The 16,783-nt window shown below is 46.7% G+C and overlaps 5 protein-coding genes across 5 annotated transcripts; 2 read left to right on the forward strand and 3 right to left on the reverse strand.

Moving 5' to 3' along the window:
- Positions 1-1,342: 1,342 nt before the first annotated feature.
- Positions 1,343-2,668, reverse strand: PAAG_00384 (hypothetical protein; the record flags this gene model as incomplete). The annotated part of the gene is made up of 1 exon (XM_002797799.1): positions 1,343-2,668. The coding sequence occupies one exon, from the start codon at positions 2,666-2,668 to the stop codon at positions 1,343-1,345; it is 1,326 nt and encodes a 441-aa protein (XP_002797845.1).
- A 1,127-nt stretch (positions 2,669-3,795) lies between these two features.
- PAAG_00385 (40S ribosomal protein S23) lies at positions 3,796-4,588 on the forward strand (the record flags this gene model as incomplete). The annotated part of the gene is made up of 2 exons (XM_002797800.2): positions 3,796-4,054; positions 4,410-4,588. 2 exons carry the CDS (start codon positions 3,796-3,798, stop codon positions 4,586-4,588), a joined length of 438 nt encoding a protein of 145 aa, XP_002797846.1.
- A 950-nt stretch (positions 4,589-5,538) lies between these two features.
- PAAG_00386 (translation regulator GCD7) lies at positions 5,539-7,055 on the reverse strand (the record flags this gene model as incomplete). Its single annotated transcript, XM_002797801.2, has 2 exons — positions 5,539-6,886; positions 6,958-7,055. 2 exons carry the CDS (start codon positions 7,053-7,055, stop codon positions 5,539-5,541), a joined length of 1,446 nt encoding a protein of 481 aa, XP_002797847.2.
- Positions 7,056-7,965: 910 nt separating this feature from the next.
- Positions 7,966-9,931, reverse strand: PAAG_00387 (hypothetical protein; the record flags this gene model as incomplete). The annotated part of the gene is made up of 2 exons (XM_002797802.1): positions 7,966-9,212; positions 9,307-9,931. 2 exons carry the CDS (start codon positions 9,929-9,931, stop codon positions 7,966-7,968), a joined length of 1,872 nt encoding a protein of 623 aa, XP_002797848.1.
- A 4,030-nt stretch (positions 9,932-13,961) lies between these two features.
- PAAG_00388 (cytochrome P450-DIT2) lies at positions 13,962-15,719 on the forward strand (the record flags this gene model as incomplete). Its single annotated transcript, XM_015843999.1, has 4 exons — positions 13,962-14,546; positions 14,644-15,027; positions 15,097-15,576; positions 15,636-15,719. 4 exons carry the CDS (start codon positions 13,962-13,964, stop codon positions 15,717-15,719), a joined length of 1,533 nt encoding a protein of 510 aa, XP_015700334.1.
- Between the last annotated feature and the right edge of the window lie 1,064 nt (positions 15,720-16,783).

The following is a 16,783-nucleotide window of genomic DNA, read 5'->3' on the forward strand; positions in this document are numbered from 1 at the left end:
GGGGGTCGAGAAGGTTGTGAGGAGGGGGAGGGAGATTGGGGGGGAGGCGGTGGAGGCGGTGGAGGCGGTGGGGAGAGGGCGTGGGTGGGAGCGGGAGGAGAGGGGGTAGGTGGGAGTGGTTAGGTGGTGTGATGGATGGAGGATGTATAGGGGGATTGATTTCTACCTAGGATTCCAGCGATGGCGCATTGGTGTTGGTTTGGATTGGATTGTATACACATCTTCCCATCCTCTTCTGTATTATCGAGTAGCTATATGTATCATAGGATCTAATTTATCGACAGGTCCTTTACTCCGTATCACGACGTGATATGGACATGTACAGTGTCGTATGCATCTATTGTTCTCTACTGACAACCTTCCCCATTACCGCAGGCATCTTTACTTTCCCCTCCAAAAACCGGCCTAGATCCGAAGCCTACATACACGAGGTGATGAAGAAAGGCTGACATGCATATAATATAGACAGAATTCATCTTCCCCACATATTTACAAGCCACTTGCGGTGACTCTCTCTCTCTGATTCCCCACTAGAGACTTTACACATCATACCAAAACATCCTCTTTCCCCTTTCTCCAGCCAATAATCTGCAAAGAACAGCTACCGTAATCCTACAAACCGGCATCGATGAGGAATCTACATGAGCAGCACATGCCTAGGTAGATACATCTACCCCCCACCACCGTCCCTCTTGCTCCCTTAACCCGACCGTGTGTTTCTCCAAAAATGAGTAAAATCATAGAAGATTATCTCTAGCTAAAAAAAGGCCATCAGAAAGAAAAACTAAAAACTAAATCCCCGATTCTGTCTTAGATGCATGATGCCCACTGCTGATGTCTAATGGCGATGATGCAATTTTTGCGAAACGGGGCATTTCTCCTGCGATAACGGAGCGTCCTGGGATATGAGTGGACGGGAATGGATGTTTCAATAGGAAATCTGCAGAATAGATGGTGGGGAGGTTATGCAGATTCTATCCCTATCTGCTATCTGATGCTGAGAGATTCCACGTCCATGCTGCTGCCTCTCTCCAGGAAGCTGTGGAGGAGATATGACGTCAAGATGTGCGTGTATGGAGTGATAAATTGGGTCGCGGTAAAATGGGACAGCAACGAGGGCCCTTTTTTGGGGGTCCAGGAGAACTATCCGTTATCCGAGATCCAGGTCTGTTCAAGTGCAGAAGCCGGGAATTGGGAGGTGAATGTATGCACGTGTAACTACTGTATATCCATATCTGGATAGACAGAAGACAGGAGAGGATAGAAGAAGGGGAAACAACACAGCAAAAGCGCCTCCAAACAACCCAACCAATGGCTATCTATAAGGGTAATATTATCCATTTCAGGTATTATTCGTCGACCCACCAGCCGTCGAAGCAGCAGAAGAACCACCATCACTGCCCCTACCGTTTCTCGTTCCCTCTCCCGAAATCCCCGAATCCTCACTCTCATCCCAAATCTCTTTACTCTCCCGCTCCACAACCCTCATAGTCATCGCCACCTCCTCAAGCTTAGCCACAACATCCAAAACACCCCCGTTAACCCTGTCAAAGTACCGATCGTTAGCCTCCCGCCGCTTGCGCGCTAGTAAGATGTCCCGCTCCGTATTCTCACCCAGCAGAGGGGTTTCCTGCGGCCCTTGATCGGCGAGAGTCGATGTAGAAGCAGTACCAGATGCATTGGCGGTGGCGGTGGCAGCAGCAACCGCAGATATTGCAGTCGCGGTTGCGTTCCCAGTCGCAGTTGCGGTGCCAGAGACGGTGTTGGTAACAGTGGCGGTCGTGGTTCCACCAGCACCAGCAGCAGCAGTTGTAGCGTCCTTACTCGTATCCTCCATATTATTACTATTATTATTATTACTATTATTACCAGCATTATTACCACCACCGCTAGCATGCCCCTCACCTCGCATACCAATACCCACACCAACACCCGCATCCAAATCCCCATCCCTATCCGCATCCGTTCCACTACCAACAACTTCATCAACCTCACTCCTCGCCCACGCCTGCGCCAGCGAGAGCTGTTTACTCCTCAACTCCTCCAGCGCTCTGGCATGCTCTGTACCAAAAACATGGTCCCCATTCATCGCGCTGAGCTCCACTTCCGCAAGCGTGTTTTGCATTTCTTGCCAGAGGGCATCTGCGCTTGCAATCCTGGCGTGGGCACCGGTCCCATCGAGTTTTCCGTAACCTGAACCATGTCTATGTCCATCGGCATGCGCCAGCGCCGGTCGAGGGCCAGGGCCAGGGTTTGGTCCCGGTTCCTGTCCTTGTCCCGCTGCCGTTGCCGGGTGTTGGGATGACCGCATGAAGGGCGATGGTGAGACCGGGGGTACTGCTTTAGTGGTTGTTGCAGTTTTAGTTGGAGAGATAGCAGCGAAGTCAGGAGGGGCCAGGTTACGTGCTGACCATTTTGACCATTTGCGGGGCAGGCTGGGGAGGTGGGTGGTGGCAGCAGAGGGTGCCATGGCGGTTTTAGCCGTGGTAGCAGTAGAAGTAGTAGTAGTAGTAGTAGTAGTAGTAGTAGTAGTAGTAGTAGCGTGTAGGCTGGAGGCTGGGAGGAATAAGGGAGGGGCAAGTCGGTGTTGAGACTGAGATTGGGGAGAAGGTTTTGTTGGTGGTTGTGGTGTTCGTTGTCCGGACTTGGGTGTCGTCGTTGTCGCCATGGCTGACACCTGGGCAATCTTACGCTGTCCTATTTTCCTCTGAGGGGTTTTTTTCTTTGTTTGTTTATTTTGATTTGGTATGGTGCTATGTGTATTTGGAGCTGAGTGGTTGGTTGGCTGGCTTGGATGGAAGATCTAACGCGAGGGGAAATGGTGGTATGCATATCAAGGGCCCGCCGGGTGGGGGGAGCAGAGGAAGGACGACGTAATACTGAGTATGCGTTATCAGGGGGTGTGAGTGGTTAGTGCAGAGAGCCCTTGTCTTCCAAGGTTAGCCAGATTTTGCCCTTGTCATCACCAACACTATCCTCCTCAGTGCCTGCTTGTTCGCATCTTACATTATCCCAATATCCCAATCGCAGAGGCAGTTGCTGGTGATGTCGTCTGTTGTTGTCCGTAAAGCGCCGTTGGACAGTAGCTTGGTTGGAACCCTGCTTAGTCAGGGCTGACGTCAAGGACCCTGGAGGTTAGGGCATGAGGAACAACAATGCCCCGAGCTCCGGTAATTTATTCGCTTAGCAGGCAGTACGCGTACTGTAACGCACACCAAACCAATATCAAGATGCGGGCCGCAAACCTAGAAATTGGTGTGTGTAAGGTTGTTTTCGCAGCCATACACACCATACAACCATCCCACGCTGAGCTCGCTGAAGGGAACGATCTACCAACAGCGACAACTTTCTACCCATCCTCAACTTCGACATCGACATCGACATCGACATCGACAGCGACAGCGACAATCCCCCCCCTCCTCACTCCTTCCACCTAGCCCCCCACCCCCCCCACAGTCGTTGCAGCTGCACTCCTGGAAACAATATTGCTGCGATATCGGTATGTACATTTAACTATTGATTGTTCCAGGGGCTCAGCACATATCCACAATCCTCCTCATCTCCGTTCCATCCCCCTCACGTCAAAACAGGTTAAGAAGATGACATCCCTTGATCCCTTGCAAAATGAAACCCCTCTCTCACCTGCCTATAAATACATTCATAAACTTCCCCTCAACCAAGACCGTAAAAGAAAATAGAAGAAAGAAAAACGAGACCAAAACTAACTGCACCTCCACTCACTGCAACCAAAACAGACGACGCACTACATAAAACTCTTCACACACCTCCGCCAACATGGGAAAGGGAAAGCCTCGTGGACTCAACGCTGCCCGCAAGCTCCGCAACCATCGCCGTGAGGGCAAATGGGCTGATCTTACCTACAAGAAGCGCCTGCTCGGAACTGCCTTTAAGTCTTCCCCTTTTGGTGGCTCCTCTCATGCCAAGGGCATTGTCCTTGAGAAGGTTGGTGTTGAGGCCAAGCAACCCAACTCTGCTATCCGCAAGTGTGTCAAGGTTCAGCTCATCAAAAACGGGAAGAAGGTAACTGCTTTCGGTGCGTATCATGCTGCTGCTGCTGCTGTTGTTTTGTGTTTTGTGTTTTGAGTTTTTCTCCTTCATATTTTTATTCTTTTTCTTTTCTTTTTTGTTTTTTTGCCTATCTTTCATCAATGGGAATATGTGATAAGTGAAGTTTCTAGCTTTACCATGTGTTACGGATATATGAGTCCGTTTCACTTGGAAACAAGCTAGAGACAGAGAGAAAGAGATAATGATATAAGGGTTCATTGGCAAGATACGGACATGAATTTCCTACGGATTGCCTTACTTTCTTTAATGGCTTGAACGATGATGAAATCCAATTCGTTTACACCATGCGTATACTGATTCAATCGGTCTTTCTACTACAGTTCCCAATGATGGTTGTCTAAACTTCGTCGACGAGAATGACGAGGTCCTCCTCGCTGGTTTCGGTCGCAAGGGCAAGGCTAAGGGTGATATTCCGGGTGTTCGATTCAAAGTCGTTAAAGTATCTGGTGTTGGTTTATCTGCTCTCTGGAAGGAGAAGAAGGAGAAGCCAAGATCATAAATCAAAAATACTCCAAAAAAAAGTTGTTTCTTTCGCTCTTTTGTCGGAGTGGGAGTTGTCCCATGTATGTCGGGGAGTTAGGGGAAAAGAGGGATGAGATGTGAGCAAAGCAGGGGATGGCGGTGTTTGTTCATTGCAAACATATTGAATTTTTTATTCTTTTTATTTTTTTTTACTTTCTAATATTCCCGTCACTGGCCACCTATAAATGCCCCCGAAACAATCGATTTAAAATCGCACTTTTACCTTTCGTTTTACAAACTCCTAAATAAGGCTACTTCGTGTTTTACCTGCGATGGCGTCCGTTTGCTGGAACTTCATTGCCGCTGCTGGATGGAGGACTGCAGAGCACCCTGGTCAGTAGAGGCTGGGAAACGCCAAAACATGTACGCAGGATAATGGAGGAGACCGTTGCTTTCGGTTGCTTTTAAGACTACCAAAGTAGCGTTACTCTGTAGTAGTTAGCCCTGATAATGCTGGTACCATCAAAGTCTGCATTACATTCCTTGTTCCTTTTCCCTTTCTCCCTATTCCTATTCTTATGAAGTCATCAAGAATTGTTTTTATTGTCCGCTTTTATGTAATTGGATTATCATTAAAAATTTCTTGTGTGTTTTCTCTTTTTATCTCGTTAATCTGAAACTCCTATCTCATCTATTCCCTCAATCGCCGCCCCCCCGCCCCTGTATTTTATCTTCGCCAGATGCTCTCTTAGAAGTTTATGTCTTCTTTCCGGTAGTGATCTGATACAATCCGGTACAAGTAGGAAGGTGCATGGCCACCCCTGTCAGTCGTTTTTAACACATTAGTGAGCACGTTTTCTCGCATCAATTCCCCCGCCCCAAACAATAAAAGAAGAGAAACAATTCGCTTGTTGACGAAGGGCAGGAAGCTAAGGCAAACGGCCGAATCGGGGAGTATTATATTTTTTTATTAAAGAAAGGGAAAACTTACAAGTTCGTAATATATAGATCGACTAGGTCAGCAGGCACGTAATCGTACAGCGGATTCTCAACGTCAATCTTGCCCACGTCCCCATCTTCATACGGCAGCACAGCGCTCGAGTCCCCATACTCAATCAGCGCCTCGTAGTCGAACGGGTAGACGGGACTGAGTTTGTAGATGCCGCTGACAACGATGACGGGGATCTGGTGCACTTTGGCAGCGTTGGCTATTCCTCGCGTTCCAGCTGCTGCAACTAAACCGCCGTTCGCAAGCACCGAGTGTGTGCCAAGAATCACTTTGTTGACCCGTGACATCAGAGCGAAGACCGCTGAGTCCGGGATGAGAATGACCGTCACACCAAGGTCTGTGAGGGACTTTTGAAACGACTCGGTACTTAGACTTAAACTCTCATCGTCTCCACAAGCGCCGCCTCCGCTGACACCACTCGCGGCGGCACTGGTGGTGCCCGCGACAGTCCTATGCGTCGCTATGTGGTCGTTGGGATAGCCCTCTGCATGTATCACTGTAAATTTCCGCTTGGCCGCGGCCTTCGCCAAGAACTTATGCACTGTCACCGACGAAGTGTAGGTCATTATGACCTCATCGGAATGTATGTGCTCTAGCGCATAGCTAGCAATCTGGTCCTCCACCTGACCTAGTTCGTCAACTATCTCGCCGATACCATCAATTACCTCCGCCCTGAAATCCCTCGAGCTGTAACTTCCAGGCAAACGACCAGATGGCGATCCAGTAATGGGAGACCCAACTTGCAATGACTCCACCTGTGGATGCGACAGTAGCCTGAACATCGATACTACTGGAGGAGCTTGAATGTTCGGTGGCCGCGAGGATCGCTCCGTCGTTTCAGAGCGGATAGCGGCGAGGGATGTGCCCCGCTTCCCTGAGGGGAGGGCCTCGTCAATATCTGTGCCTTCACGTCTTAGCGGGCTCGAGACATGTGCTGCTGCTGCTGCTGCTGCTGCTGCTGTTGTTGTCGTTGTTACTGTTGAAATGTCCGGCGGCTGGGTGATGAGGTGGTTGCCCCCGGCGTCCGTAGCGGCTACATGAGGTGTATGTGGCCTTGTATCGTAGCTCGCGTCGCTTGATAAGCAGGATTCCCCATCCCGCTCGTCTTCCGCTTCTTCTCTGATGAGACCCAGAACGCGCCGCACGATGTTCCCAACAACCATTTCCCTAGGATGTGCTGCGATGAGCCTCTTCCCGACATATTGAATGCGGTCAATTAGCTTTGCTGGATCTGTTATGCATGATGTTGAGACGACCCGTAGGAGGAGGTAGGCTGTTGCGACGGCGCAGGAGTGCGAGGGTTGGATCTGCCGTCGCTTTAGGAGCCTAATCTAATTAGCCCGTAGTTCGTATATAGAAGCTCTTATATCAGCTAGGTGGTTAGAGAAAGGACATACGATATGAGGTTTTCCGTTGCGCTCTCCACATCACTCGTCTTCAAGGTGTGGAGGAATGATTGTAACCCCGGAGTCAGGGCTACTGCGGCAGGAGACATTTCCAATATGCTCCTGTAGTATATACTAAGCGTATCCTCAAATTCAAATTTTTCTTGCACTTGATTTCAGCTCCTAGTAGGATACAGCACCGTACGGAGGGCACAGTCAGTTTGGCTGGAGCTGTTGGAATGGGAGACGTTGTGATGATGGGGTCATGGACCAAAATTAAACACCAAGTTGGTAAATATGGCTAAGAATGCTTGCACATGAAACATGAATGTGTTCATGGTAGTGCGGGTAGAATTATGCTTTGCTTGTGAAAAGTTCTGGTGTAGAAGAGCTGTTGAAGCTTTTTTTTTTTTTTTTTTTTTTGATAAAGAGATGCAGGTTGGGAATGACGGAGGACATGCTGATTGTGGTATTAAAAACAGTATTTAAGGTGAAATTGCGGTGTAATTATGGTATCTTTTGGTATTTGCGTGTTTGAGGGGGATGATATTGCAACGTCAGGGAAAGAGCCTCACGGCAACGTCAACGTCAACTTCAACGTTCATCCTTCAACTTCACCACTTCAACTGCCACCTCCTTTCTCTCTTCTATGTACACTTCGCCTAGGAAACTGCGGAAAGGTGGAATCAACTTTGAAATTCTTCTGAGGAAGTTAAACATTCGGCAAAATACAATAAAGTGTGAGCTATTTATTCCATTACCTGCATCAACTTCCAGACTTGCGCCAGCCAGCGGTTTCGCTTCAAACGCCGAGTCATATGCTGTTATCCTTGGATGGGGAAGAAAATTTTACATCTATTTAAAATTTGAGCGGCTACAGTGTTACCGCAGAGAGAATATATCAAAACCAGTCTGAGTCGAGGAAAATCATGACAATGATAGAAATAGGAATGTCACCACTCCTCAATCCTGAGTCCAGTCCATTACTCCTAAACATGAAGAGGAAGATCAAACATCAACTTAAATGACAGTGCACATGTCAGACCATTCCTTAAGCATTTTCCATCCTGCATGAGGTTTTAGTGGAGTCGTAATCTTATTTAGCAGTTTATTTTGAACTTTATAGTCCGGTTGCTGTTGGGGTACTCTGAGATCATGACTCATGCATCCAACGACAGACTTGTTGCCCATAGCCTGGGGCATTCCTGATTTATACTCCATATATCTGTTCAGAAGGCGAAGCGTATGGCCGCATTGGGCACAACCCCCGCTGTTGAAGTCTCCAAAATTGCTGACTTCATATTGGTCTGCTTGTGGCAGATTTCTGAGGAAACCGTTCATTCCAGGAGCTGTTCCGTCACAGAATTCCACCACATGAATAATACCATGTCCACCCGAACATGTTTGGTTTCCAATTTCCGATTCGCAACAGCAGTTTTGACACGGCGTATCTAACCAACCCCTTAAAACTACTGGTGAGCAGAGCTCTGCCAATACTCTGACCTTCCGCATGTTGACTCGATTGAGATGGTTCCTGCATGATTTGCTTCGTGGAGAAATGGTGATTCCGGTGGGGTAGGTGTATTGAAAGTCGACATCGACGCTGCCCAGGTCGTAAAGAGACGATTTCTCCCTGAAGTAGGAAGGGCGGTCGTTCTCGAAAATTAACTCGTGTGTGAAGGCCGGTACTGTGCCAGCATGTGCCATCCGGATGGATCCATCCACTGCACGGACAAGAGAGGAGTGCCATGGTGTCATAATTATCCCGTCTTTAATTGGTGTTATCGCTATGGATATTTTCGCTGACTCCGTGGACGGATGGATTGACAATCGAATCGATTTGTCGAATCTCCTTGCGATAGCGATTGCAAATGCCCGTCCGCGGATGATCATTTTTCGTGCAGTTTCTTCGTGACGTTTTTTCATCTGTCGTTTTGAGATAGACGCGTCATGAATATTGCTGCTATCGTCGAGATCCTTCTCGAGAAATTTGATGTATCCGCGGTAGGTCATGGTCGTGTCAGGATCCGATGATATGTGTTTGGAGACATCGAAGTTATCGGGGATATTTCTTTCGAGGAGCTGGGTTCGAAACCAAGATGCATCTTTCAAATACTGTTCTTCGGATAACGGCTCTCCAATTTCGCATTCTCCAAGGAGGTGCACGAGGCGAATGAATCTGATATTGTTGCATCCTGTATCAACAGCAAGTTTTCTGAGGGATTGGCCGTAGGCCCACACTTGTTCGTCGGAAATCCCTAGCAGATCTAAAAACAGATATAAGTCAGCTGCGCTCGCGATTATTATCCCAGTAATAGAGTGAATTCTATTCAGGAGAATGCAACCGTTAAACCTACATACCGCTGTACATCAATCCATCAGAGACGATATCTATCTTAGCGCCTGGTTTATACTCCTCTTCGATCAGCTCGCAGAGTCCATTCAGATGCGCCAAGGCTACCTCCTCCCCCTTATCAGGAAGGTGGCCGAGCACCTTAAACTTTTTATTCGGTGACTTGAATGGGAACGCTGGGAGAACCATCGGAATAACCCTCCCGACCTCTACGTGCTCCTCAACAAGGCGTGAAATTTTTCCTTTAGCTTCCCATGGTTCATGGGCGTGCTCTTTCGGCGCCATTCGATACCTCTCAAGGACGGAAACTATGGCGCTGCTGACCTCTGCGGACGTCTTTGGTCCGTAAACAACCGGTTCCCGAATCTCCTGGGTTTCCTGTTGGCGAATTTTCTCAACGACGATGTCTGACCCGTTCCTGATTGAGACTGTGAACCTGTCGCTCTCATCATTTGCTTCATATTGATTGAAAAACATATGGGGAATGCGCAATCCGTTCTCCTTGCTGTTTCGATCCTTCTGTGCAAAGCTATCAAAGCCATATGGCTGCTTGACGAAGGGGACCAGGGCCGTGGCTGGCATACGCGGAGCTTGAATGTTGCAGGCACAATTGCTGGTAACATTGCCCGGCATTTTGAAACAGAAAGGGTCATTCATCTTGTAAACCAAGTTACTGTAGAATGGTACGTTCTCTGAGATATAGCAAGAATTTCTGCTTAAAGTTTTCAACTTATCACGCCAAATCATCAATATATACGGAGACTTAAGAGGCTGTTTTAGTGGTATACAGCCGCATAATCGCTGCATTGGAAGCCCCCAACTCACGAACGCCGTGCTAGCGTGTGCAACTTCTGCTCTCAACTATATTATCTCCAGCTTACCAAAGCACCCAACATCATGTTTTGTCGGAGTCCGTGTCCTTCAGTTGACGGATGGCAAGGCTGACCCTTCGGATATGGGGTTTTGTCTGCGACATTGGGAATTACTAAAGTAGCATATCAGATATCAGAGCGTTTCCATTGGCCCTTGAAAGATTCTCATCCATGTGATTAATTGGCCGCTAAGAACCCTTGCCATGGTGGATTCTCTGGATCAATTGCTGCGCGATACCCTCCTCCTTCCGGCTGCTATCTGGTCTTGCCTGTTCAATTGAAGAGACAACATCCTTGTGTTTGGTTGAATGGCAGCTGGAGGATGCCATGCAAGGGCTAGTTGACTTTTTATCCGTTTTGGTATTCTTCCATTCATTTTCAGCTGCCAAGCGACAAGTTAAAGACGCATGGCTCTGCAAAGGGCTGTTCTCCATAGGTTTGGCGGATCCTCAATCCTCAGAAGCACCGTATCTGACCCAATCTGACGCCTTCTTCACTCTTGAGAACCTGGGGCGCACCAATTTCCCCCCTCCCAACCTCATCGTCAAATGACACAAGTTGATCATGTATCCCCAGCATTTTCATTGATAACAAACAAATGAATATCGTACGCATACAATAGCGATTTGTCAGGCTCCAGCAGAGAGACTGGCTAAGCAGGTGAACAAAAAACTATATAATATACTGCACATATTCTTACGACTAGATGTGTCACGTCAGATTTAGTTGCCCGAGAATAATTCAAATTCTCACCACTCTAGCGAGTCATGCTCTTCCCCCCTCCCCATCTTCGGTTATGTGAATGATGCCACCATGATACTTCAAGCATCTCTTGATTTGTCGGTGTTTTTTATTTTAACCTTTGGGGTCCTCGTGTTTCTTTGAATACAGATAATGTGTCGCAGTCAAGGAGGTTAAATCTCTCAGCAGTTAGCGTTGCCTACATTCCCATCCTCTGGGGTTTGCCGCCAAGCTGAAAGGGATAAAATTTCCTCAGTTGAGGTTGGGAAAGGTGCACATTTAATTTTCCGAAAGAAGCACTGGAAGCATATATCCTAAAACCGGGTTTTCAACTTCAATTACGAAGGACAGGATGCCGGGTTAAATTGCACATTAGCTGGAGCACAAAGGGTTTGGCATGATATCAGGAAAAGAACATTGAGATCTTAGAGGCAAGATAATCCTACCCTTCGGCTCGCTACTTGGCCTAGCTTCGCCGCAGCTCCATTCCCTTCCAGTATATGCAACCAGATTGCCACCACTTCCAATCCCCAATAAGTATTCCTCTCCTTGGTCATCCTCGTTTGATACCGGATGAAGCCAGGCGCAAGATGGCCGTTGAAATTACCCCTTTTGATATGGGTACGTCTTACATCAGAAATTTCTCGTGGGGTCGGCAAAAGAGGAGTTCAATGGATGTACAAGAGGAAGAAATTGCGGGGAAACGCATATAAAATTTTGGACATGTTGAGTTGTCTGCAGCGGAGGGGTGTTTTAAATGCAATTGGAGCTTTTCAGCCGACCCATCCAGGGGCTGCTTCGAGAAGATCTGTGGACCTGGGCAAGTGTGACGTGCAAGCAAGCTTAAAATAACTCCCTATCCAGAGCCATGGAATTGCCCCGGCTGCTAGCAGATTCCTCTTCCGATTTAGCACGAATTTGCGCATTCATTTCTTGGCATTTGGACAGGGCCTTTCGTCATCATACGGAGTACGACTAATAATATCTACAAGAAATATCTCAATCGAATAATAAATGCCGAGCATTAATTGAGTATTATTGGTGTCTTGTTTCACATCTTGGAAAAGTTTTCCTATAATTTCTTCCTAAGGGGCACGTTGAAGAAATAACAAATATTGATAGGATGGGATGTGGTTGTCAATGAATACAGAGCTATATAAGAGCTACACAGCGTTTCTTCGTGGACAATTCAAAAGAGGAAATTCCTTCATGACAATGCCGGATAGCTACCTTCCTGATATAAGGATGAGTATGAATCTACGAGGCAAAAGATACCGTCAGTTGTGAACAATGGAAACATTTCTCGTATTCAAGTTGCACACACACATCAGGGATGGATTCAGGCTGATGTTTTCAAATACTCTTCCGATGTGGGGTTTAATCACACTGCAATTATGTTCAGAATAATATACAGATTTGAAGGTTAGGGTTACACCTTGGATATAATCCATCTACATGTTCTCATGGATGGATTTTGGAGGAACGCAGATATCAGGCAACTGAATCAATCACAGTTTGCAGTTATTAAAACTTGGATTTATGATTCATTGCTCATATTGGAAGAGTGTCGGAACCCTCAACCAGTTCGGCGAATGAAAGCTCCGCAGAAGGAGAAAATATACTGGAAATATTACAAGGGTTAATGCGATCATAATGAGGTCAGAGAGCAGATTAGTTGAATGTCTGCAAAATGATCAGCCAGTTAGCTCTGCTCGTCCAATAACTTTATTGAGAGATACACAGGTATGTATGTCTTCTTCGAGAGTGGAGGTTTTCTACGACAGATATAAACTATGCCTGCTGATCCTATTGGACTTGGATATGCCGCTTATGTCTTTGTTTGTGAAATGCAAGCTGCATATTATTTTATGTTGAAATTGCATAGAAATTCTCTCGGTCCTGCCGCTAATTAGCTTTCCAGTCTTAGAAGAGGCGGGATTGCCAAACTATCCCATTGTCTAATGTTTCTAAACTAAGAGAGTCTTGCAACCTCGATACAGGTAGCTTCAAGCATTCAATGAATATAATCTCTTATCCGTGGCTGGAAACCAAGTCAAGTGGTTATCCATCTGCTGGTCAGGAGCCCAGTATTAGCCTTGTGGGTAGGATTAGCAAAACTCCGACGATCAAACAATTTCTGCAGCATCTCCAATGTCGGATTGACATATCCCTTCACAACCCTACAAGTCAAGTAACACGATCCCGCTAGTAGCCGCAGTTCAGCTCGCATCATTTTTCGTTTTTTAATTATCATCTGACTGCACCCTGAATTCCAGCGAATAGGTGTGGAAGCAACTGCTGACAATTCGCATGATGTTGCACTAGAAGTATTGATAGAGGCTATAGCGAGTTGGGAGAGAGGGAGTAAGAGATCAATTCTACATATTTTTGAAGTTCGTATCTTGAGATCGAGACTGATGAACCTCTCGGAACGGCTGAAGGTTTTACGCAGAAAATAGCCTTGATTGATGATACTGAGGCATGTGGAAACTCTCTTTAGGGTTGAAGTCAGAGATTAACTAGTGCATATAGATCTCTTGAGCAAATTTCATCCCGCCATTCCACTGCTTGCTTTTATGCTGCGTCATGTTTTTGGGTCTGCGTTGGCCAGAGACGTTTGATTCGATTCCAGGAATGATCGTTGAATCTAACCAAATGTCTTGCTGTGGTAAGACTTTTTCTCCCCTTTGTATCTGTTAACTTTTCCCCTGACTGCTGACCAGTGCCGATCTCGACACAGAAGTCGCGCCGCGAAGGTGGTACATAGAGCCTCCATTAACACCTGGAGTAGAACAGATACATGCTATTCAAGCTTTGGGAGGGTAATAATAAGAAGAGATCATATATTTAGCCCTTGGGCTTAGTTGAAAACCAACGCTGATTAGGCGTCCTGAAGCACCTGTCTGAAATTTATATTCGGTTTTTTATACCGATTCTGGCTAATTCTCTTTAACACTTCTACCGACAACATTAATGATCAACAATTGACTCTCTTCTCTTGCCTTTTGATCCAGATTGCGCATTCCTCAGCGCAAAGTTGTGAACTTCCAATGGCTCTCCTAGCGAGCATGGCGGGCGCTGCGACGATATTAATCATCGCTGCCTGGTGGTATCTTCGCATTCCATCAGACATGCCAAAAAATATCCCTGCAATTCCATTCTATGTATCCAGCATTGCACACTTCATTGACCTTGGTCAGGATGAAATATACGACCGTTGGATGCGTGAACCACTAGAAAAATATGGAGCAGTTAAGTTTTGGGTTTCTTCCCGCTGGAACGTGCTTAATGCAAAGCCAGAATATATCAACGACCTGCTTAGGAATGAAGACGCTTTTATCAAAGCAGGGAACTGCGAGAAGATCCCCTATAGTGTTCTTGCTGCTTTTCTCGGCAACAACATCATCAGTGCCCACGGGGAGACTTGGAGGCTTTACACCTCGATTATGAAAGGGGGTATTCAAAGGCGGATCAAGGATAGCAGTAAGTTGGTTGATCGGTCGAGGCAGTTGGTTAAAGCAATCCTGCAGACTCAAAGCGCAGAAGCAGAGGATTCCGGCATTGATCCTGAAACATTGGTGCAGCGGTATGCGATTTATGTTGTGGGAGAACATTTCCTTCGGACAAATTTTGAAGTGCGTTAATTCTTGAAGTTGTGGAATCGTCCTAAAACTTCTATTCCCACTGTGCGAGAAAAAACGATCAAATTGTTCTAATTTCTCACATAAACAGATCCTCGAACCTACCATTACCACAAAGCTCGCGAAACTCCAGACGACCATCAGGACAAGTGTTTTCGCACCGTTGTATTTCAGCTTTCCCACCCTTGACAAATACCCCTATATCTTCCGCAGCCGAAAGCGGGCCTTCAACGTCGTGAAGGAGTATGAGGACCTGCTTTACGAAATCGTTCAGAACCTCAAACCTGAGGCAACACTAAATGACTTGAAACCACATGACGATGTACAGGTAATTGACACTCTTCGTGGGGCTTTTGCCTGCGGAAAAATCACGGAGACCCAGTTCCGTGCGAATCTAAAGATCGTATTCGTAGCCGGACACGAAGATGTGCAGCATCTACTCAACTCGACGCTTTATGTTTTGGGTGTAAAAACCGTTAGTTCCCACACAGAATTTTCCCCCTTTGTATACGGGATCTCAACCTGCTAAGGGACAGACTTGCAGGAGATACAGCAAAAGCTTCGAAAGGAAGTGCAGAGCACCGGGTCCATCGACCCCACCCCTGAATTAGTTGACAGCATGCCATATTTGACTGCAACAGTATTCGAACTTCTGCGCCTCTATCCGCCACTTTCACAACTCATCAATCGAAAAGCGTCGAGAACGGCTGTTCTCGGCAACCAAATAATCATTCCACAGGGCATCTATGTTGGATGGACCGCCTTTGGCGTTCAAACCAACAAAGCCATCTGGGGCAACGATGCCAGAGAATTAATCCCTGAAAGATGGGGCTCTACCGTTGATGCGATACACGCAAAGTTCCGTAAGCAAAATGCCAGTGGTGCATATATCCCGTTCAACGCGCATACGCGGAAATGCCTTGGTCAGGCATTTGCGCTGTTGCAGATGAAGATTGCGCTATTTGAGTTGGTGAGGAGTGTGGAGTGGACTCTCGCTCCTGGGACTAAGGTGAAACTTGGCCGGGTAAGTTTCAATGTTTTGTCTGTCTCTAGTGAGATGGTTTGTATAATATCGTATGGAAGCTGAACACTTTTCCCACTTTAGGGTTTAATGAAGCCCCTAGGTTGCAGATTTATATTCAAAAGCAGGACGGGCACAGAGGTTAAATTTATTTAAGTCTTTTTACCGAGCAGTTATGTGGCTGGTCGACGGAGTTTCGGATTGTGGGCGTCTCTGAGCACCAAGCAGAAAAAGGAAGAGTGACGGCGAGGGACATTCAGGGGGTTTGTCGTAGATAGGGAATTTGTCAAGAGTCATTTATTTGTATGTAGGCAACATTGCCATGAGGTAGAGTCTGTCCACGGCTAAGAAATGGTTAACCTACTGGCGCATTATCGTATCAGGATTGGAAGCCTGCCTCATTTCTTGTTCCGCTCCTCTCCTTTCTCCCTCTTGTTGCATGCCTTGCCAGCGCCATTTACTATTAATCGGGTCCGCTAACCCTGACAGGTTTCTTGCAGCATCTATTTACGGACAAACAGTCGCTGCGCTTCAGGCCGGAAACTCTTTTTGGTACATAGTTATGGGTGGGACATAAAACGAGATGGGTCAAGTGGGTGGGGATAATTAAAAAAAGAAAAAAGAATAGGATCAAAACCACGGAAAACGAGAGTAAATAGACGCGAGCATTTGGTCATAAACAACCACGCTTGCATGCATCTGTCGTTCGCATCCGTACTGTCCTACCTGCAGATGGTTCACATCACGAACCGCCCCCGAATATAGTATACAATTAAAAAGAAAAATATTAATGGGGTTGTACAAAATGCAACGGTTCCATCTAGATTTTGCGTTTCGTATCTGGAGTTGAGGATGTTCATGCGATTTGCTGGGTGGTGGCTTCTCTGGTCTATCTCTTTTGCTTCCTTTCAGGAAAACAAACGCAAAGAATTAAGGGAGCTGATTGAATAGCTGGCCCCAAAGCTGAAGAATATGGCGCGTCGAGCTGATGCGGGTACTCAAAATGACCCAAAAAGCGACCTCCGAATTACGATGGATTAATGCATGCTGACATTGGTTCTATGACCTAATCGAAGTGAATTCCTCCCTCTTTGTTACTTTGATTCTCTCTTTTTTCACCTACTTCCTCTGTCCTTCTTCCATCTGTTTCATTCGTTTTAATAATCCTTCTTTTTTGAAACTGAACAGTCTAAAACTCATGAAAGATTCC

This window comes from Paracoccidioides lutzii (genome assembly GCF_000150705.2).
Source record: "Paracoccidioides lutzii Pb01 unplaced genomic scaffold supercont2.1, whole genome shotgun sequence".
In the NCBI taxonomy this organism is placed as follows: domain Eukaryota; kingdom Fungi; phylum Ascomycota; class Eurotiomycetes; order Onygenales; family Ajellomycetaceae; genus Paracoccidioides; species Paracoccidioides lutzii.